Genomic DNA, 23,362 nt, shown 5'->3' with positions numbered 1-23,362 from the left:
AATGGGAGAGGTTGAGAAGGAGAATCCTTGATGAAAACCTCAGCCAGCGCAGTGAGCCCACAATGTTCGTGTTCTCTCTGTGTCAAATGAGCTAACCTGTCCCCACAAGCAAACTGGTATTATTATCATACTTTTCTTTGTGACAAACCTATTTTCAGAAGTATGCATAAAATTGAACCACCTTATTATTAAACTTATCAAGAAATGTCTTTATTCGAGTAAATCAGATCAAAATTTATACACTTAATTGTAAGGTCCTGGGGAGTGTTGCTGAACAAAGAGACCTTGGAGTGTAGGTTTATAGTTCCTTGAAAGTGGAGTCGCTGGTCGATAGGATAGTGAAGAAGGTGTTTGATATGCTTGCCTGAATTGGTCAGCACATTGATTATAGGAGTTGGGGTGTCATATTGAGGCTGCACAGGATATTGGTTTGGCCACTTTTGGAGTATTTCATGCAATTCTAGTCCCCCTCCTGTCGGAAGGATGTTTCTGAAACTTGTAAGGGTTCAGAAAAGATTTACAAGGATGTTGCCAGGGTTGGAGGGTTTGAACTAGAGGGACAGGCTGAATAGGCTGGGGCTGTTTTCCCTGGAACATTGGAGGCTGAAGGGTGACCATATAGAGGTTTATAAAATCTTAAGTAGCATGGATACAACAAATAGACAAGGTCTTCTCCTTGGAGTGGGGGAGTTCAAAAATGGAGGGCATATGTTTAAGGTGAGAGGAGAAATATTTAAAAGGGACTTAGGGGCAATCTTTCATGCAGAGAGTGAAGCGTGTTTGGAATGACCTTCCAGAGGAAGTGGTGGAGGCTGGTACAATTAGAACATTTAACAGGCATCTGGGTGGGTATTTGAATAGGAAGGATTTAGAGAGACATTGTCCAAATACTGGCAAATGGGACTAGATTAGGTTAGGATATCTGGTCACATGGTCAAGTTGGACCGAATGATCTGTTTCCGTGCTGCATATCTCTTTGGCTACGACCCTATAAAGAAAAATGAAATGTTTTGTTCTAAAGAGAAGCTGAATTGCAAGGTTTAATGGAAGATATTGTCTTTGTGATTATGCAAGTGAATTTGAATGGACTTGCACCACAGCTTCACTTTGGAAAACTAGATGTGATATGCACACATGTTGATGATTCTGCCTAAAGGATAGATTTTACCCTCAAAATGTAATTTAATGCAGCTAATTTCTTTCATGTTGTGGTTTTTAATTTCCCTTTTTAAGTAGTGCAAGAAAATCAGTTATATAGTGTAGCATTATGAAGGATGTGCAGTATTACGTGGTGAATAATTAATCACAATTACCCACTATGTGGGTACAGTTGCATATCCAGAGGGATTCTGAGGCAAAATCAAAGCATCCTGATTAGTGCAAAGTTCTGAATGCCATCCTGATTGAGTCCAATGTAAATGTTAACAATCTTATTCCATACACATCTACCCCCTCCCAAGCCCCTCCCAAGCCTTCAACAACATTTAATGGTTTTGGTTAGAAAGAAGGAAGCATATGTCAGAAAAAGATGGGAGAGATCGAATGAATCCTTAGAAGAGCATAAAGGTCGTAGGAGTATACTTAATAGGGAAATCAGGAGAGCAAAAAGGGAACATGAGATAGCTTTGGCAAATAGGGTTAAGGAGAATCCAAAGAGATTTTACAAATATGTTAGGGTCAAAAGGAGAGAATGTGGCTCCTCAAAGATCAGCAAGGCAGCCTGTGTGTGGAGCCGCAGGAGATGGGAGCGATACTAAATGACTACTTTGCATCAGTGTTTACTGTGGAGAAGGACATGGGAGATATAGAATGTGGAGAAATAGATGGTGACACCTTGAAAAATGTCCATACTGCAGAGGAAGAGGAGGTGCTGGATGTCTTAAGACACATAAATGTGGATAAATCCCCAGGTCCTGATCAGGTGTACCCTAGAACTCTGTGGGAAGCTAGGGAAGTGATTGCTGGGCATCTTACTGAGATATTTATATCATCAATAGTCACAGGTGAGGTGCCGGAAGACTGGAGGTTGGCAAACATGGTGCCACTGTTTAAAAGAAGGGTGGTAAAAACAAGCCAGGGAACTATAGACAGGTGAGCCTGACCTCGGTGGTGGGCAAGTTGTTGGAGGGAATCCCGATGGACTGGATGTACATGTATTTGGAAAGGCAAGGATTGATTAGGGATAGTCAACATGGCTTTGTGCATGGGAAATCATGTCTCACAAACTTGATTGTGTTTTTTGAAGAAGTAACATGGAGGATTGATGAGGGCAGAGCAGGAGATGTGATCTAATGGACTTCAGTAAGGCTTTAACAAGGTTCCTCATGGTAGACTGGCTAGCAAGGTTAAATCTCATGGAATACATTTGGATACAGAACTGGCTTGAAGGTAGAAGACAGAGGATGGTGGTGGAGGGTTGCTTTTCAGACTGAAGGCCTTTGACCAGTGGTGTGCCACAAGGATCAGTGCTGGGTCCGCTGCTTTTAATCATTTATATAAATAATTTGGATGTGAACATAGGAGGTACAGTTAGTAGGTTTGCAGATGACACCAAAATTGGATGTGTAGTGGACAGCGAAGAAGGTTACCTCAGATTACAATTGATAGATGGGCCAATGCACTGAGGAGTAGCAGATGGAGTTTAATTTGGATAAATGTGAGGTGCTGCAATTTGGAAAAGCAAATCAGAGCAGGACTTATACACTTAACGGTAAGGTCCTAGGAGTGTTGCTGAACAAAGAGACTTCGGAGTGCAGGTTCATAGTTCCTTGAAAGTGGAGTCACAGGTAGATAGGATAGTGAAGAAGGCATTTGGTATGCTTTCCTTTATTGGTCAGAGCAATGAGTACAGGAGTTGGGAGGTCATGTTGCGGCTGTACAGGATGTTGGTTAGGCCATTTTTTGGAATATTGCATGTAATTCTGGTGTCCTTCCTATTGGTAGGATGTTGTGAAACTTGAAAGGGTTCAGAAGAGATTTACAAGGATGTTGCCAGGGTTGGAGGATTTGAGCTATTGGGAGAGGTTGAACAGGCTGGGGCTGTTTTCCTGCAGTGCCAGAGGCTAAGGGTTGACTGTATAGAGATTTATAAAATCATGAAGGGCATGGATAGGATAAATAGGCAAAGTCTTTTCCCTGGGATGGGGTAGTCCAGAACTGGAGGGCATTGATTTAGGGTGAGAGGGGATAGATATAAAAGGGTCCTAAGGGTCATACAGAGGGTGGTGCGTGTATGGAGTGAGCTGCCAGAAGAAGTGGTGGAGGCTGGTAAAATTACAGCATTTAAAAGTCATCTGGATGGGTATATGAATAGGAGGATTTGGAGGGATATGGGCCATGTGCTGGCAAATGGGACAAGATTAGGTTAGGATATCTGGTCTGCATGGACGAGTTGGACCGAAGGGACTATTTCAGTGCTGTACATCTCTATTACTCAATGACTCGAATACTGTTGTTCAAAATAGAAATAATATGCAAAACAATACATTAATATTTATAAATGCCAGCAGTCGAATGAACCTCTGCAACCACTGTTTTACAATTCCTTGTAACGAATGCAATATTCAAATACTTGCATACATGCTCCCTTTCGCCATTGAACAAACCATTATATTGGATATTTAATGTAATTATTAGGTTCACCCCTGTTAGATTTCATACACCATCTCTATTTAAGATCAAGGCATCCTTTGCCAAACTGCTGTTAAAAGTCAGCTGCCAGGTGGTTCTCTTCCATTTGCCAATCTTCATCTTCTCCTCTATTGAATGCAGCTTAAAAGCCCAATTAAATGTAGAAAATCATGATCAGAAAATTGTAAAGCAATTTCCTATGTTTATACAATAAGCATTGACCCAACACAAATAAATGTTCTTCCTTTGCTTGTAGGATCCTTATAAGTTTAGCATTAAGAACAATTATCATTTTATTTTCAGATTGATTAATTATAATGCAATTTGTAAATGTTATTTCAATTTTAATTCAATTAATACAAACTTTTCATGCTTTAAAATGATTACTAAGTGAACTTTTGTTTCATCCCAGCATCAAATGGATCCTTCCAGTAATTTCTACAACTATAGAACGGCTTTGCGAGGAGCAGCTCAAAGATCAATGACAGCCCATAGCACCAGGGAAAAGGTAAGAAACTGAAAGTTTTGGTTATAATATAAACTCGTAGAGTTGTATCTTGAGATTTCTGATGTGAATTAGAATTGAAATGTTAAATGGAGTATTCTTGAATTTATTGAGCTGGATTTTGTTCTCCTTAGTGACAACAGAATTGTCATTCACCTTCTGTTAGCTGCACACAGACCTGTTACAGGCTTGTCAATGAAGACTTGCCTCATGGGCAGCATGGTGGCTAAGTCGTTAGCACTGCTGCCTCGTAATACCAGAGATCTGGGCTTGATTCCATCCTTGGGCGACTGACTGTGTGGAGTTTGCACATTCTCCCTGCGTCTGTGTGGGTTTCCTCTGGGTGCTCTGGTTTTCTTCCACTGTCCAAAGATGTGTAGATTAGGTGGAATCGGCCATGGGAAATGCAGGGTTGCAGGGATGGGATGTGTTCAGAGGGTCGGTGTAGACTTGATGGGCTGAATGGCCTTCTTCCACACTGTAGAGATTCTATGATTCTAACTCAGGTACAGTGCCTTCTGTAAGAGTTCTGCTTTGCCTGCAGACAAGGCAAGCAACAATAAAGTTCTTCAACTAATAAGATTTAATCATTGTTACTGAGATGAGTAGATAAGGAAATCGAAAGCAGAAAATAAAAGTTAGATTTAAATGGTGTATAGAAAGCCAGGTGAAATGAAGGGAAGGAGATCAAAGGGAGAGACAAGTAAATGAAGAAGAATTCTGTTGTTTATTTAGAACATATTTCCAATTTTAATAATCATTATTCGGTTGTTATAAGTCTCATTTAGCTCTGAATGCCCTAACTCTATTTTTTCAGCTGTTTTTAATTTGAAAGTAATGGGCATGTACAGTAGTTTGATGCATTTGCAGTTGTTTTAGTACCAAAACCATTGGGGAAGTGCGGATTTTCACTGTGGAGACAGAAAAGAGAATATGGATTTATTTTTGGAAACCACCCTTTGGTGGGAAACTAATTAAAATTAAGATTTTCCCAGGGGGTGACCTCTTAATTGGCATGGAAATGAACTTGCTATCCACTTAGAGTCAGTGAGGTGTGAACAGAAGCAGTTCAGATGAAGTTTAGGATTAATTCTTATATCTCTTGGCAGCCATCACTTATTGTCTTGAGGGTGAGATCAGATTGTGCTAAAACACTGTAGCAGAGGGAAGTGATCTCTCTCAGGAGAGCTAGAGTGTCCCTTGTTCTCTCCCTAGCATCCATCTAAACACCTTGAGGGTTGGCGTAAAGATCTAAGAGGGTGTGGTTTGGTGGAGGATGAAGGGGTCATTGCAGCTGCCAGGAAAGCGAGCATATGGAGGTCGCTATTGGTGTGGATGCAGGTCAGTTAGAAATTGAGGGAGTGATGGCCTTGAGAGCCACATGAGTGTATTTGATAAGTCCGTACATCTGAATAAATCTAGAAATGGAGAGGAAACTCAATGCCCTGTGTTCCTTCAAGGTGGTGGCAGTACTTAAATGATCAGTAATAATGCAGTGTTCGTGGCCTCTTTGATATACCACCGAGGCCTGCAGCTGATACTTGGAATGAGGCAGAATGAAGAAGGCCACAGTGACTTTGACCATTACTGGCAGAGTATGGATGGCAGTGCTGTGAGTTGTGAGAGCTTTAGAGATGAATATACTGATATCTGAGACTCTTTGCTGGGTGTGCCGATGTTTCCTGAGGCACTGGATCTCCATCATCTCCAACTCTCTTTGGTGCAGATCCTGTGTTGAAGATTCGGCCTTTGTTATCTTCCAGCCTTTCTTCCTTCTCATGTGGCCTTCAGATACATGAGGCTCTTCACTCTCTGTGGATGGTGTTGCTCCTCATCACTACAGAACCCAATATCAGTACAGTCTTTCCCATTCTTCAGTACAGCCTTTCTTCAGGGCTGTCCATTTGTCCTGGAAACCATGCTGCATGCTCTCCTGTTCCCATGCTGCAGAAGAATCTGAATCTTTTTCACAGCCTGAGCAGTGAATTCCTTCTATTTGCAAAGCACCAAGAACACCTCCTTAGCACCTGCCCAGTCCCCTTTGCTCCATTGACTGGCTTATGAGGCTGGGTTGCTGCTCTGCTGCAACCATCATTGATCAACCCCCAGCAGCCATCACACCCCGGTGCGCGCGTGCACACATACACACCACCACCACCCCATCGTGAAAATGCTAACAGCAAACCTTGACCATTATTGTCATTGTTAGGAATACACCTTGACATTGGGATGCCACTTCACACTGTTATTTTCAGGACCTCTGTCCACTTGCATTCCTAATAGAAATGTCCCAAGTACCTCCTAAAGCAACCTCTGGATTTCCACATTTTGCTGTGCATATGCATACTCCAAATAAAGGTGGCAGGTTTCCTCAGTTGTACAAAAAATGCTGATAATTCTGCACCATTATATGTCAGCCAACCCTAAAATGGGATGTTCATACTGGGTGGATGCAAATACCGTTCAGAGTATTTATTCCGTTGACAGTACAAAGCAACAAATATCAGCTGTCTGTTTATTCCCTCTGACCTGTTCCATTGCTTTATCTAAATGTCTGATGGTATATTCTTTCCTTTTTTATCTCAGGATTATTGTAATTGTTTGTTTAAATGGTTTTATTATTAACCATACAAAAAAACAATTTTTTTTTTGCTCTGTCTTTTAAGTGTGTCTGTGTAAATCAAATCATCAGTCAATTAATATTGGAGAATTAGTGTAACATTTTTTTTCGAAGTCTCAAACATATTGTAGTCAAAACTCAGAAATTCCCTGGGGGCATTTCATAGTCCACCACCAGAAACTTGACCAGAAATGTGACAGGAACCCTATGTTAGGCCATTGAAACAATGCAATAACTGTAGAAATTCCTGACCAAGGCTATTCTTCTGCAACTGAGATATAAAGTGTATGAGCATAGTATTATCCTATTCATACTATTCATAAAATTTTAATTTGTTTTCGGCAAGGTAGTTTTAAAGGTAATGTATGATTATAATGGGTGGGCACTGTCTCCACAAGTTTTCATTTTTACACAGTGCTGTCAACCTCACAGGCATGAGTTGAGTTACTGAATTTGACATCCCATCCCATGTCCAAAAATACTTCATTGTGGGGTCTACAGTTATTTCTAAAGCTCTGTGCACATTGTGGACTCTGATTAGATTAATGGTTATAATGTGAAACACTGAAGAATAATCCAGACTAGTGCATTTCCCAATTTTTCAGGCAACTTATCAGATCTTAACAGATCTCTACAGTATATGAGTTGTATTGTGTTCGCACGCATTTGCCATGACCTTGCTCCTCAAGGAATGGACAGGAAGAATTGTTCAGTAGTTTAGAATGATTTGCATGCATGCATACTTCCATAAACCATATTGGATCAGACATCAGTAAAGTCTTGAGATGTTTCTCTTGATCAACAACAAGAACAATTATGAGTGTTTATATAGCCCAAAATAGTAAAACCTTGCAGCTGCTTTATAGTAATGATATCAAACAAAATTTGACACAAAGATATTAGGACAGTTGTCAAAGAGATGGGTTTTCGAAGACTGTCCTGAAGGAGGAGAGAGATGTGGAGAGACAGAGAGTCTTATGGAAGGAATTCCTAAGTCTAGATGCCAGGAACTGAAGGCATTGACACCAATGGTGGAATGATTCAGAGGCTAGTACCGGAGGTATATAAGATCCGAAAGGATCTTAGAGCAGAGAGAGATGACAGAAACAAGGAAGTGTAATGTCTTGGAGAGATTTAGCAAGAGAAAATGAGCAGTTTACAAATCAAGGTATTGCTGGACTAGAAGCCATCGTTGATCAGCAAGTTCAAGATCGATGAAGGACAGGACTTGGTGTGAATTAAAAGAGCAGAGAGTTTGAACAAGTTTAGGTTTATAGGGAACACAAAATAAGAGTCTGACCAAGAAAGCATTATTACAGTCAACGTGAGAGGTAGCAGAAATATGGCTGGGGTTTCAGGAGCAAATGAACTGAGCCAAGGGAGGATATAGGCGATGGTAAAGATTGGAAGTACAGGGTCTTGGTGATGCCACAGATAGGTAGTCGGAAGCTAACACTGAGTACTATAGGACACCAAAGGTGCAAATGGTCTGATTCAATTTCAATGACCACCCAACAATGACATAAGATTCCTCATGGGAGACTGGTCAGCAAGGTTAGATCTCATGGAATACAGGGAGAACTAGCCATTGGATACAGAACTGGCTTGAAGGTAGAAGACAGAGGGTTGTGGTGGGGGGTTGCTTTTCAGACTGGAGGCCTGTGACCAGCGATGTGCCACAAGGATCAGTGCTGGGTCCACTGCTTTTCATCATTTATATAAGTAATTTGGATATGAACATAGGAGGTACATTTAGTAGGTTTGTAGAAGACACCAATGTTGGAGGTGTAGTGGACAGTGAAGAAGGTTACCTCAGAGTACAATGGGATCTTGATCAGATGGGCCAATGGGCTGAGGAGTGGCAGATGGAGTTTAATTTAGATAAATGTGAGGTGCTGCATTTTGGGAAAGCATATCTGAGCAGGACTTATGCACTTAATGGTAAGGTCCTAGGGAGTGTTGCTGAACAAAGAGACCTTGGAGTGCAGGTTCATAATTCCTTGAAAGTGGAGTCGCAGGTAGATAGGATAGTGAAGAAGGCGTTTGGTATGCTTTCCTTTATTGGTCAGAGTACTGAGTACAGGAGTTGGGAGGTCATGTTGCGGCTGTACAGGACATTGGTTAGGCCACCTTTGGAATATTACATGTAATTCTGGTCTCCTTCCTATTGCTAGGATGTTGTGAACCTTGAAAGGGTTCAGAAAAGATTTACAAGGAAAATGCCAGGGTTGGAGGATTTGAGGTATAGGGCGAGGCTGAACAGGCTGGGGCTGTTTTCTCTGGAGAGTCAGAGGCTGAGGCATGACCTTTTGGAGGTTTATAACATCATGAGGGGCATGAATAGGATAAAGAGACAAGGTCTTTTCCCTGGTATGGGATAGTCCAGAACTAAAGGGCTTCGGTTTAGGGTGAGAGGGGAAAGATGTAAAAGGGTCCTAAGGGAAAACCTTTTCATACAGACGGTGGTGTGTGTAGGGAATAAGCAGCCAGAGGAAGTGGTGGAGGCTGATACAATTACAGCACTTAAAAGGCATCTGGATGGGTATACGAATAGGAGGGTTTGTAGTGATATGGGCCATGTGCTGGCAAATGGGACAAGATTAGGTTAGGATATCTGGTCTACATGGACGAGTTGGAGCGAAGGGTCTGTTTCTATGATGGACATCCCTATGACTCTGACCACCCAGAGGGATAACATTGGTGACTGGAGAATGAAAAATAGGCAGACACTAATTTCTGATTTTCAGTTATAAAAAATTTACCTGGAATGGTATGTTGGATAAACTGTGGGATAAATTGGAGATGTGGTGGTGGTGGTGGGGGGTGGGAGCGGTGGCAGGCATTGGATGGTGTTTAGGAATGTTTAATTGTTCTACTTGGTCAGCTTTATCAGTGCACTACATCTTTAAACTTCCTGTTTATCGTGGCACAAGGCCTGCCCAATACATTTCATGCTGCTGTGTGGCTACTGCAGTGCATCTCATTGAGAAATGTAATCAGAAATGGGACTGATGAAGTGGATCGGAGTGTTGTCATTGTACATGCAGAACCCTGTATTGAGCTGTCAGATTGTTTCATTGTGGTGTAGAGTGTAGATGAGAAATAGCAAGGAATACTGGATACATCTTTGGTGGATATTAGATGTAATAGTTCAGGGCTGGCACTGAAGCCATAGCAAGTATTTCTCTGGCTATGACAAGAAGCTGTGAGTGCAATCCCATCCAACTGGGGTATCTCTGGAAAAGTATGAAAGATAAAACATGCTGGAAATCACAGTAGGTCATGCAGCATCTGTGGAGAGAGAGCAAACTAATATTTCAAGCCACTGATTTCCAGTATTTTTTGTTTTCATTACAGATTCCAACATCTGCAGTACTTTTCTCCTAACTGTGGAGAAGTATTGGAGGAAGATGGTGTTAGCCATGTGCAAGGCAACAGGAATCCAGAGGGTTTTTACAAATATATTAAGGACAAAAGGGTAACTAGGGAGAGAATAGGGCCCCTCAAAGATCAGCAAGGCAGCCTTTGTGTGGAGCCACAGAAAATGGGGGAGATACTAAATGAATATTTTGCATCAGTATTTACTGTGGAAAAGGATATGGAAGGTATAGACTGTAGGGAAATAGATGGTGACATCTTGCAAAATGTCCAGATTACAGAGGAGGAAGTGCTGGATGTCTTGAAATGGTTAACGGTGGATAAATCCCCAGGACCTGATCAGGTGTACCCGAGAACTCTGTGGGAAGCTAGAGAAGTGATTGCTGGGCCTCTTGCTGAGATATTTGTGTCATCAATAGTCACAGGTGAGGTGCCGGAAGACTGGAGGTTGGCAAACGTGGTGCCACTGTTTAAGAAGGACGGTAAAGACAAGCCAGGGAACTACAGACCAGTGAGCCTGACCTCGGTGGTGGACAAGTTGTTGGAGGGAATCCTGAGGGACAGGATGTACATGTATTTGGAAAGGCAAGGACTGACTCGGGATAGTCAACATGGCTTTGTGTGTGGGAAATCATGTCTCACAAACTTGATTGCGTTTTTTGAAGAAGTAACAAAGGAGATTGATGAGAGCAGAGTAGTAGATGTGGTCTATATGGACTTCAGTAAGGCGTTTGACAAGGTTGCCCATGGGAGACTGATTAGCAAGGTTAGATCTCATTGGCATACAGGGAGAACTAACCATTTTATACAGAACTGGCTCGAAGGTAGAGGACAGAGGGTGGTGGTGGAGAGTTGTTTTTCAGACTGGAGGCCTGTGATCAGTGGAGTGCCACAAGGATTGGTACTGGGCCCTCCACTTTTTGTCATTTACAGAAGTGATTTGGATGCGAGCATAAGAGGTACAGTTAGTAAGTTTGCAGATGACACCAAAATTGGAGGTGTAGTGGACAGCGAAGAGGGTTACCTCAGATTACAACAGGATCTTGACCAGATGTGCCAATGGGCTGAGAAGTGGCTGATGCAGTTTAATTCAGATAAATGCGAGGTGCTGCATTTTGGGAAAGCAAATCTTAGCAGGACTTATACACTTAATGGTAAGGTCCTAAGGAGTATTGCTGAACAAAGAGACCTTGGAGTGCAGGTTCATAGCTCCTTGAAAGTGGAGTGGCACGTAGATAGGATAGTGAAGAAGGCGTTTGGTATGCTTTCCTTTCTTGGTCAGAGTATTGAGTACAGGAGTTGGGAGGTCATGTTGCAGCTGTACAGGACATTGGTTAGGCCACTGTTGCAATACTGCGTGCAATTCTGGTCTCCTTCCTATCGGAAATATGTTGTGAAACTTGAAAGTGTTCAGAAAAGATTTACAAGGATGTTGCCAGAGTTGGTGGATTTGAGCTATAGAGAGAGGCTGTGGCTGTTTTCCCTGGACCGTCGGAGGCTGAGGGGTGACCTTATAGAGATTTACAAAATTATGAGGGGCATGGGTAAGATAAATGGAGAAAATCTTTTCCCTGAGGTCGGGGAGTCCCGAACTAAAGGGCATAGGTTTAGGGTGAGAGGGGAAAGATAGAGAAGAGACCTAAGGGGCAACTTTTTCATGTAGAGGGTGGTACGTGTATGGAATGAGCTGCCAGAGGATGTGGTGGAAGCTGGTACAATTGCAAAATTTAAGAGGCATTTGGATGGGTATATGAATAGGAAGTGTTTGGAGGGATAAGGGGCGGGTGCTGGCAGGTGGGACTAGATTGGGTTGGGATATCAGGTCAGCATGGACGGGTTGGCCCGAAGGGTCTGTTTCCATGCTGTACATCTCTATGACTATATAAGTCGAAAATCACTTTTTATAAATACGTGTTGCTGTGATAGTACTCAGAAAGCCAGCAGTTCACAAAGTATTGTTTGCTACGTGGACATAATTCAATTTTCAAATCACAGCATTTTAACAGTTCAGTGAAAATTCTGTAATTTGAAGTCAATGGCAAAGAAAATCTGAGGAAGAGTATAAATCAGATGACTACAGTTATTCTTTTTGCATTCTTACTCAATACAAACTTCATTACATGCAAATTCAAAATGGAGTAAATTTGAGTCATAGAACTGCAACTCATTGAGTCTGCTGCAGTCAATGAAAAGCACCTATTTACTCTAATCCCATTTTCCAGCATTTGACGCATAGCCTTGTATGTTTTGAAATCACAAATACACACCAAATGACTTTTTAAAAAATATTATAAGGGTTTCTGCCTCTATCATCTTTACTGTTCCAGATTCCCATCATCCCTTGGGTGGGAGAATGTTTCCTCACATCCCCTCTGAACCTCCTTCTCCTGACTTTAAAATTATGCCCCCTCATCTTTGGGAGCCCACCATGGAAATACAAATTTCATCCTGTCTATGTACGTCATAAATTTAAACATCGCAATGATGTCTTCCCTCAGCCTCCTCTGCTCCCTCCCCATGACAGGTGATGAAATTTGTTTTTACAGCATTGACATAATGGGCTGAAGAACCTGTTTCTATGCTGTCTGACTCTATCCAATCTCTATTCATTACTAAACCTCTAGCCCATGCCACATCCTGTCCTCTGCACACTCTCCTGTGCTATCACATGCCTCCTAGCATGTGGATTCCAGGACTGCACACATTACTCTAGCTGTGGCCTAACCAAATTTTATATAGTTCTGGCATAACTCGCTGCTGTTAAACTCTATGCCTTCACTAATAAAGGCTAATATCCCATATGCCTTCTAAACCCCATTATCTGTCTGACCTGTCACTTAGTGGACTAATGGAATGGCATCAAAGTCCTTCTAATGCTCAGTGCTTCTCAGGATCCAACTGCTCATCATGTATTGCCTTGACTTGCTTATTCTACCCAAGGGCATCACCTCACACTTATCCAGATTGACTTCCATTTGTCATGGAGCAACTTATCTGATCACCCCAATTGCATCCTCTTAGAATGTCAATTCTTGTATCATGCACAAACTCACCGATCAACCCTTCTACATTAAAGTCTAAATTGTTTATATATACCATAAGCAGCAAGGGCCCAATGCTGATACCTGTGGGATTCCACTGTACACAGGTTTTCAATCTCCAAACACCCCTTGACCATTACCTTTTCCTTCCTGCCACTCAGCCAATCCTGGATTAAGCAAATTTCCTTGGATCCCATGGGCATTTGCCATCGCTATCCGTCTTTCTTTCGGAACCTTATCCTAACCTTTGATATCCAAGTTGACTGCATCAAATGAATTGCTATTTTCTTAGCTTTAGCTCTAATTGTGTTTTTCTCTTTGTCAAGTGGTTAATTAGTTCATTTCCTTCCTATATTTAGCCTGGGTTACGGTTTCTGACTTTGGCCATTCCCCAGTACTCTGACCAAGTAGCTATTATTCAAAAGTGTGTAGTGGCATTAAGTTTATTCAAGCAAAGAAGGGACTGCATTGCAGTCAAATTTTGCTCTTATCTGTTATGATGTACATGTACAGCCAGATTGCCAAATATATAGTCAGTGGATATTAATGATATTCTCAGCCACAATCCAAGTGTTGAAGTCAGTTCATAACAAATCAGAATACTCAATGCAGATTGAGAATGGAACCTGGTCATTTTGCATCTCGATTTTTTTTGCTGAATAATCAGAATGGAATATCAGGATGTCAGTGAACTAGTTTTAAAAAGGCAAAGATGGCAAGAGAACCCAGCTATTGGCATCAGTTGCAATCTCATAATATAAAAGCAGTTTAAGAATTTAACATGACCCAGGAGGCAAATTTATATTTCTATTTGTTTTTACTTTAATGTACCTCGTTGTTTTGAAGTCAGATCTCCCGGTTAGCAATTATAATCTCCACATCTACATAAAATAATTACTTGGTGGTTGCTATGTTTGTCAGACTTTTAAACAACATTTGGAGCATATAAAGATAAGGTAATGTGATGCAACAATTTTGAAAGCTAAAAAGCAATGACCTTGAAATTACACTATTTGGAGATCACTGTTCAGCCATGCAACTCACATGAAATTACTTTTCTAATATTTCTGTGGAGGTGTTAATATGTTTAAAATAAGCAGTATGATGTCTCCATTAACCTGACAAGTCTATTATTAGCTACTCACTTTGTGAACTGCTGCACCTTGAGAGTGTGATAAATAGACAGTTTGGATAATGATAATCTGATTGGGCAGAGTCAGCATGGTTCGGCTAATCCAGAAATCGGCTAAGTGGCAAGAAGCAGACGGAACAGATTTGTGAAGGAGAAATTGTTTTACAGATCTGTTCAAGTTTTGTTTTCTGGAAGTTACTAACAGAATTTAAGTCTTGAATTTTCAGATGTTGTTTGAACAGCACCCAGGAGGAGGTTAGCTAAACTGAAACACACAAACTAGGAGGTAATATGTTGACAAGAATTAAGGATTGGCCAATAGGCAGGAAGCAAAGAGTAAGAATCAACAAATAATGTTCTTGTGTTGGCAAGCTGTGACAGGCTGGGTACTGAAAGGTTCATACTTGGACCCTAGTTATTTGCAGTATGTACAGTGACTGGGACATGGGGACCAAATGTAATATTCCACGTTCACAGAAGACTCAAAGCTAGTTGGGAAGTGTGCTGTAAAATAAATGCAAAGCTGGGTCAAGAAGGTTTGAACAGACTTAGTAAGTGGGCAAGTACTTAGCATATGGAAAATAATGTGGGAAGATGTCAGATTACCCGCTTTGTTAGGAAAAGCAGATGTGCTAAGTATTTCTTAAATGATAAAAGATATATCATTTTATCCTAGTTGTACAAAGGGGTTGTGTGACCTTATCAATATGTTATTGAAGGCTTATATGCAGAAATGCAGCAGGCAATTAAAAAAGCTAATGGTATATTAGCCTTTACTACAAAAAGATTTGAGTATAGGAATAACAAGACTTACTTCAGTTGTATAGAAGCTTGGTTAGACAGCACATGGAGTATTGTGTGCAGTTTTGGTCCCTTTATAGAGGCTGCCATAGAGGGAGTGATATAAAGATTAATCATACTTGCTGCCAGATATGTGAAAGGAAATTGGGGAAATCAGGGCTGAATTCTTTAGAATTTTGTGGAATGAGAGGTGAACTTGAAACCTATAAAATACGTAAAGGGAAAGGGTAGATATAGGTAAGCCTTTTTTTGCCCTGGTTTGGGGAGTCTAAAACCAGAGACACAGTTTCAAAGAAGAGGAAAGCTACTTAAGACCAAAGGTGATTTTGTTTTTACTGAGTTTTGAATCTTTGGAATTCTGTGTCCCAGAGAGCCACGGAAACTCTGTCATTGAGCGTGTTTAAGGCAGAGATTGACAGATTCTGAATATCAATGTCATTATTGGATTATGAGTTGGTGTAGGAAAAGAAAGAATAATTTAGATGATTAGTCATGACAACAAGAATGGTGAAGTGGCTTCACAGGGCAGAATGGCTTATTCCTACTCCTATGTTCCTAAAACATTCCAGTAGGTTTTATTAATATCTGTAATTGTTTGTTAAGTAATAGGATGTAATGTTCAATTCAAACTTATAACTAATTTGTATTTTATGATCCTTTTGTTTTGACAGATTGTTATTCCTTTCTGCAGTTTGTTAATCAAGGATATTTACTTTCTAAATGAGGGTTGTGCCAATCGTTTACTAAATGGGCATGTCAATTTTGAGGTAATTCTGATATTATTTTGAGGTAATTTTGATATTATTCTGTCTGTTTTTGAAGCCCTGATTACCCCCGAAATGTAGTAAGGGACACCCCACATGAAGGTTGAGTGAAATTAAACTTTCTGAAGGAAGAACTCCTTTATTATTTGGCTGCTATCTAGCCATTAGGCATTGTGCAGATTTGCATTACTATAGGCTGTTTTCCGGTTCATCTCTTACAGTTGATGTGCACCCATGAACTTTTCCCTTTCTTTATTTTGGCTCTATTTGATCTTCATCCATTTATCACAATCATTCTGTCATGTAACTACTCTGAGATGTCTTGTGACCATTTGCTCTCAAACTGATTTCTTGCTTTAATCCTTGGGCCAGTCCCCTTGCCTGCTACATTTCTGATATTAGCTTGTGAGTCACTTCAGTTGAGTTATTTGAGTTATTTCTGACTTTCCAAAATCATTTCTAGCATTTCCTTAGTCTGCCTTTCACTAGATGTTTCAGCAGAATGTGTGGCTGTCTCTCTCTTTTGACATTTTATTTTTCTAATCTCCTTGTTCTTTCAAATCTTTGCCCCTGTTGAACTCTGCCACTTGGTCATCTGTTCTCTATCTCTAACTGTTGGCCTCTTTTTTGCCCCTGCCAAATGATTTATAAACTGCATTTCATGAGTAGAAATTGACTTCTGAAAGAATGAATCTAAAGGTAGACAGTACCACCAGGAATACAATCACACGAGTGATTCATGTTATTTTACCAAATTCCATTTCCTGTCTTCAGACATACACAAGAACATTAAAACAACTAACATTAAATGTATTATTGATTCTGTCAAAAGTGTGGAGGGTAACTTTATGATATGAATGTTATGAATTTACACAATAACATTATTGACAGTAATTTTTACATTGTGTGTTATTTTATACAAAATGCTTTTCATCCAAGACTCATAATCAACTTGGTAGGCAGTTTGCAGTATGTCCTCTGCTCTAGGAACATCAAGAACAAAGATGAAAGACAGGGAAGAGCAGTACAACAAAATATGTGCCTTTACAATTTCAGAGCTAGAAATTTCAGAGCATGCAAGTTGAAGTTTTATTTGCACTTATTTCACCACAACACCACCCCCCCCATCCCTCTGCAAAATGGAGTGCAGCTCCAACAACACTCAAGAAGCTTGATGCCATCCAGGACGAAGCACCCTACTCGATTGGCACCATATCCACAAGCATCCATTCTCTCCACTACCAATGCTCAGTACAAGATGGACTACAAAAGCTACCCATCATCCTGTCTTGGAAATATATTGCCAGCAGCTCACTGTTACTGGGTCAAACTTCTGAAACTTCCTTCCCTAAGGATATTGTGGGTCTACCTACAGCACATGGACAGCAGTGGTCCAAGCTCACTATCACCTTCTCAAGGACAACTCTTCTCCAGGGTTGAAGGGTTTGAACTCTAGGGAGTGGCTGAATAGGCTGGGGCTGTTTTCCCTGGAGCGTCAGAGGCTGAGGGGTGACCTTACAGAGGTTTGTAAAATCATGAGGGGCATGGACTCTTTCCTGGGGTGGAGGAGTCCAGAACTGGAAGGCGTAGGTTTAAGGTGAGAGGGAAAAAAATTAAAAAGAACCCAAGGGGCAACCTTTTCACCCGGAGGGTGGTGCGGGTATGAATGAGCTGACACAGGACATGGAGGAGGCTGGTACAATTACTGCATTTCAAAGGCGTCTGGATGGGTATATGAATAGGAAGCGTTTAGAGGGATATGGGCCAAGTGCAGGCAAATGGAACTAGACTAGTTTAGGATGTCTGATCGGCATGGACGAGTTGGACCGAAGTGTTTGTTTCCATGCTGTACATCTCTATGACTCTAATTAGAGATGGGGAATAAATACTGGCCAACCAGCGACACCCACTTCCCACGAGTGAATAAAAACATTATAAGAGGGACAGGTACTCTGCCAAACCACTGACAATGCTGGGTTTGTAGTTATGGAGGTTGGTGAGTCCAGCCTGTGTAATGTGTCTCAAACTCATTAGAGCTTCACTTGGCATCACACCGTTGCAGAGTTTGAAAACACAGCAGGTCAGAGGATTCAACCATGTTGTAATTCTGTGGAATTCACCACCCGAGAGTGCAGTGAATGCTGGAACATTGTATAAATTTAAGGAAGAGATATACAGATTTTTAGTTAGTAATGGGTTACAGAGACCAGTAAGGAGAGTAGAGTGGACACTGAGACAAAATCATTAATGATTGTATTGCTTAGTGGAACAGGCTTGAGGGGCTGAATTGCCCACTATTGCTTCTAGTTCTTGGGTTCCTATATGAACAGTGCCCAACTCACCCAATTATTGGCAAGAATGTTTTTTAAACTCATAGGTGTATGTGTTGGTAAATATTGTTTTTCTGTTAACCACACTTTGTTTAAAATATTCAATTTGATGTCAATAATGTGTTACATTTCACATCCTCCTTTTTTCATTTTCTGCGCAGACCACTAGGATCTTGGTCCAAGGGCATAAAGTTTGTGAAGTATTTTATGTTTAAAACCATTAAAAAATGATTTCTCTTTAATTTCCTCTAAGATTATACTTGGAGCCATTGAATAAAACAAATTTATGACTTCTCCTTTTAGAAATTCTGGGAGCTTGCAAAACAAGTCAGTGAGTTTATGACCTGGAAACAAGTGGAATGCCCCTTCGAGCATGATCGCAAAATTCTTCAATATCTTCTCACAGCTCCTGTTTTCTCTGAAGATAGTAAGTCATTAAGAATATTTGAAAATGTATTGTGCTGTCCAGGTAATACACTGGACAGAGTTTGTTGAGGGCCAGCCTGCCAGCCAGCTGCGTAGCCAACAAGATACCCACACGGCTTCTTTGAAGGAAGGTCTGCTGAATCCACAGTCAAGTGCTGGCCTTCCTCTCGAATCAAGACCCTGGGGGTAGAGCTATTGAATATAGTCAATGCAACACTCTAGAATTATAAACAGTTTCCAATGTTTATTTACAATTACGATTTTCAAGAGAAAACTACAAGGTATGCAACCTTGGCCTGTGGACCAGGGGCCAGTTTTTCTTTTAGAGCTCCTCTTTAGATTTTTTGAATGCTACTTTCTGATTTTCAGGGAGCCATCTCTTGTGCAGGAGATGCAGTCACACAGCTACAATACCTTTTGATGGTATATGGATAATGTTTCAGTTACACAAAAACTGAATGAGACGAACACATCCAATATCATCAATAATCATCACTGCCTCAATAAACGTAAAGCCACAAAACATAAGAAAAGCATTAATTACCTAAAGCCATTGTGTTTAAATTTTCACAAGACAGTAGGTATAAATTAGCAACAATTTTTTTTCAAGTATCTGACACACACTTAAATACACAAAGGGCAATCACTCTAAACACACTCTCAGCAGATTGGTGAAGTCACAGCTAAATAGTTGCATGTTGAGCTGTAACACAGTCACAGTATCTGAAGTAATTCACACTCTGTGAGACATTTGGAGGTGTGATAACACATAAATACAAATCTTTATGAAATAAAACTGTTCAGTATCAACTTATCCAACTAACACTATTCAATTACAATAGCATCTACTGGAATTTCATTGCCTTGGTGAAATTTCAGTCAGCTTGTCTCTTGTGAGTCACATTGGTTTTCTGAAACCTGGTTAGCCTGTGTGGCTCAGGTGATGCCCACAGTCATTTTACATCATCATCTTTGATCCCTTTTTTAACCAAAATTATTGTATCTTACACAGAAATACCACTCAGTGTCAGCTTTATTAATTGTGTTGCCTAGAACACCATTCAAGGCCTCTACATAAGTTTGATTGAAATATAATTATGTTTTAAGTGCACAAGAACAAAGATTTAAACAAATTAGTGTTAAGATTTCAGAGATACATCTGTCTGCATTTGCCCTTTGATAAAGTGCTGTTTTCACTATACTTGGCAAGGAGTTAGTTTAGATTGGTGGCACTACTCTATTCTTTGTGTCAGATGCTTACAATTGAAGCTGCAATTTTGGAAATTGAGTACATAATCTAAGCAAACATTTCAGGCAAGCTTTGAAACATTCTGTTACATTAAAGCTATTATATAAATGCAGGCTGCCAGTGCAGAATAGAAAAAATATTTCCTAGGATTGGTGAAAGAATAAGTCAAAATATGGATATCTATTTTCTAATCACACTTGCATTTCTCTGTACTCTAACATAAGTTTGAATTCAGTTCATAAATCCTTCTTTTTAAAACCACTGTTTCAAACACAGCAAGTAAGCACAACATTTTAAACTGGTCTAGTGCACTGATATCTGTCTTTATCGTTTTCTAGCAGTTTGTTTATTACAATTGTTACTTTATTACAATTTTCAGTCTTGATCCTTGATCCATGTGAGCCTACGTGTGATGTTACACACAGTTGTAAGGTAGCCTAATGTTGAACGAACTACCCTAGTCATTGCAATTTGCTCACTGAAGATTGCTTAAGCCTTCTAATATATTTCTAGACTTTGAATAACATAACAAACACTCTCATGAATAATTGTCTGTTATTTAACTAAGCATAAAGATTAACAGCACATTTCACCTGATTACAGGATGCTTAATCTGCACATCCTGAATTATTAAATAATTATAACACTACATTTTGTAATGTCTTCTAATGATGCAGAATCTATTTCAGTAGCTGTACAACAAACATCAACTTTAATTTACTCTTGACTGTGCATGCTTCCCTCTATATGGATTATAAAGCAGGGAAAACTAAAGTATTGCTGCAGGCTGAGGTGAGATATATCTCCTGCTGTCTTTGAAATTCAAATTTGAACAAATCAAATCAAATATATATATATCTTTCCAACTTACATAAAGCTGTCAATCTTCTATGGCATTTAAAGCAAAGGTTTCTGCTGAGCCTCAGCAAACAAGACTAGTGAATCAATATCAGAGATCACCCTGTCTTTCAGTTGCAAATTGCCATGGATATAAATCCTTTGTAAGTCACACATTTCACCTTCTAATCATGATGAAATTTAACTTGTTTCTAAAACTTGGATGGATAGGAAGACTTCTTTTTTCAGTTCATTTTTTGTGTAGTTTTCCTGAGTTGACAACAACCACAGCAAAGCGAACAGCCTGACTCCATGCCATCTATGGTTAGGTTACATTCCAGAATGGATTGGATGTGAATTCATCCCTTAGATTCAGTGGCAGAAGGATACAGGAAAGAAGCAGAAAAATGGTATTGAAAAGAGAATCGAACATGACAAGTTGCAGATTGCACAGGCTTAAGATCCTTCTGTGCTGTAATTTCTTTGTGTTTAAGAACTGTATGAGACAAATTTTGCTTTTTATTGAAATTATACAGTTAGCAACAATGTATCATTATTATTATTTCTGTTGTTTTTCCTCAGCACTGTACTTGGCATCGTATGATAGTGAAAGCCCTGAGAACCACGTTGAGAAGGAACGGTGGAAGTCTCTAAGGTAGACATCAAAGCTCATTAAACAGCAGTTTTAGTCTGAGGGCACTTATAAAGAAAAGCATATACTTAAATTCCTATACAAATCCGAGATAATTAGTATTTTCCTTTACTTATTTTTGTTTATGGTTCAATAGAAGTAGTATGTTTTTGATCTGTTCAGATTGTGATTGTGTGCTTTTATTTCAATTCTCCATTGAAAGTTTGCCAAACCATACCAAACATTTGAGATTGAAAAATTGAAAACAAAAGGAAATCAAACATTTTTGTTTGCAAGTGGTTGTATGTGTCATTAATCCCTCTATCAGGATTGGTATGGAGCAAGCATTCCACAAAGTGCTCTCCTTACCCAGTAACATTCCCTTGCCTGACTCCTGTAAAATCTGCAAGTGCAGACCTTCATCAGGAAGCCTGTAACTTCTTGTTTTATTCATTCATTGGATGTTGGCCTCACTGGATATGCTAATGTGTATTGTCCATCCCCAATTGCTTTAGAGGGCAGTTAAGAGACAAGCACATTGCTGTGGGTCTGGAGTCACATGTAGACCTTGGTAAGGGCAATAGATTTTTCTCCCCACAGGATATTAGCAAACCAGATGGAATCTTAAAATTGACAATGGTCTCCATGAAACTAGCTTTTTAATACCAGATTTTAAAAAAATACATCAAATATCATTTTCTCCATGGTGAGATTTGAACCTATTCCCTCAGAACATTACCACCTCCCCAATGAGTAAATTGATGTTTACTAGAAATAGATGAGGAAGAACACAGACTTTAAGCTGGGTATGCAGACTTAATACACTGTACTTAACAAGTTTGTCCCAAGTTTACCCAAGCAGTTTTGTTTTAGATATTACAACCATTTGCCAATAAATTTGGATAATATATACCATGTCTTCATGACAGTAACTTTTAAAATGGAATTCAGGATTGTAATCTTACTTACATTCTAAGTATATTTTATAAATATAAATTATTGAACATTTTCAAAGTGGTAAAACATCCTGAGATGCTTCAAGGGAACACTATCAAAATACAATTTGCCGTCAAACCATCTAAAATGATTTTAGGACGGATGATCAAAAAGGTAAATTTTAATGATTGCCTAAAAGGAGCAAAGAGAGGTCAAGGCTTAGTGAGAAACAAAAACAGATGTTGTTGGAAAAGCGCAGCAGGTCTGGCAACATCTGCGTAGAGAAATCAAAGTTAATGTTTCGGGTCCGGTGACCCTTCCTCAGAACTCTGATTTAATAAGGTTCAGAGGGGGAATTGAAGTATTGAGGGCTTTGGAACGTATAAGTGTGACCACCAAGGGCAGATCAATTAAATGTGGGGATGCACAGAATCCCTAGAGTGTGGAAGCAGGCCTTTCAGCCCACATCAACTCTCTGAAGAGCATTCTACCCAGACCCACATTCCTCCATTCCCCATGGCTGATCCACCTAGCCTGCATATCCCTGGACAACCTAGCATGGCCAGTCCACCTAACCTGCACATCTTTGGACTGTGGAAGGAAACCAGAGCACCCGGAGGAAACCTACACAGGTATAGTGAGAATGTACAACTCCACATAGATATGGTAGAATTGAACCCAGGCCCCTGGTAGTGTGAGGCAGCAGTGCTAACCACTGAGTTACCATGCTGCCCACTGAAGAGATCTAATCTGAGGGAGCACAGAAATATTTTAAAGCCCTTTTGTGGAGTTCTTGTAGCATCCCTATCCCTGGATTGAGATGCCTGCGTTCAAGTGCCACCTGCTCTAAAGCAATAACTTCTCCAAACAGGCTGATTGAACAAAAGAGGTACATTTGTTGGACTGATGGAAATAGTGGAGGTGGGCAGAGTAGAGTCTGTGAAGTGATTTAAAAATAAAAATAAAAATTTTTAAATCAAAGTATATCCTTCTGAAGAGCCAGTGTATGCCAGCAAGCATTGGTTTGGCAGGTGGCAGCGACTTGGTGTGAGTTACCACAGCCAGTGGAGATTTGGATGATC

General features: G+C 40.2%; 1 protein-coding gene across 5 annotated transcripts in view; it reads left to right on the top strand.

Moving 5' to 3' along the window:
• rasgef1ba (RasGEF domain family, member 1Ba) overlaps positions 1-23,362 on the top strand; it is a 75,586-nt gene that overhangs the window by 48,549 nt on the left and 3,675 nt on the right. For 4 of the 5 annotated variants that reach the window (XM_072594165.1, XM_072594253.1, XM_072594332.1 and 1 more), the window contains 4 exons: positions 4,043-4,138; positions 15,779-15,874; positions 18,505-18,628; positions 21,296-21,368. In XM_072594165.1, the coding sequence (XP_072450266.1) occupies positions 4,043-4,138; positions 15,779-15,874; positions 18,505-18,628; positions 21,296-21,368 (389 nt within the window). Of the gene's footprint in view, positions 1-4,042; positions 4,139-15,778; positions 15,875-18,504; positions 18,629-21,295; positions 21,373-23,362 lie in introns of those variants that run through there. The other variant, XM_072594418.1, reaches the window with a different exon arrangement.

The sequence above is a fragment of the Chiloscyllium punctatum genome, chromosome 1 (assembly GCF_047496795.1).
Source record: "Chiloscyllium punctatum isolate Juve2018m chromosome 1, sChiPun1.3, whole genome shotgun sequence".
NCBI classification, from domain to species: Eukaryota; Metazoa; Chordata; class Chondrichthyes; order Orectolobiformes; family Hemiscylliidae; genus Chiloscyllium; species Chiloscyllium punctatum.
The sequence above is the reverse complement of the archived record's forward strand: the minus strand, read 5'-3'. Positions and strand labels throughout refer to the sequence as shown.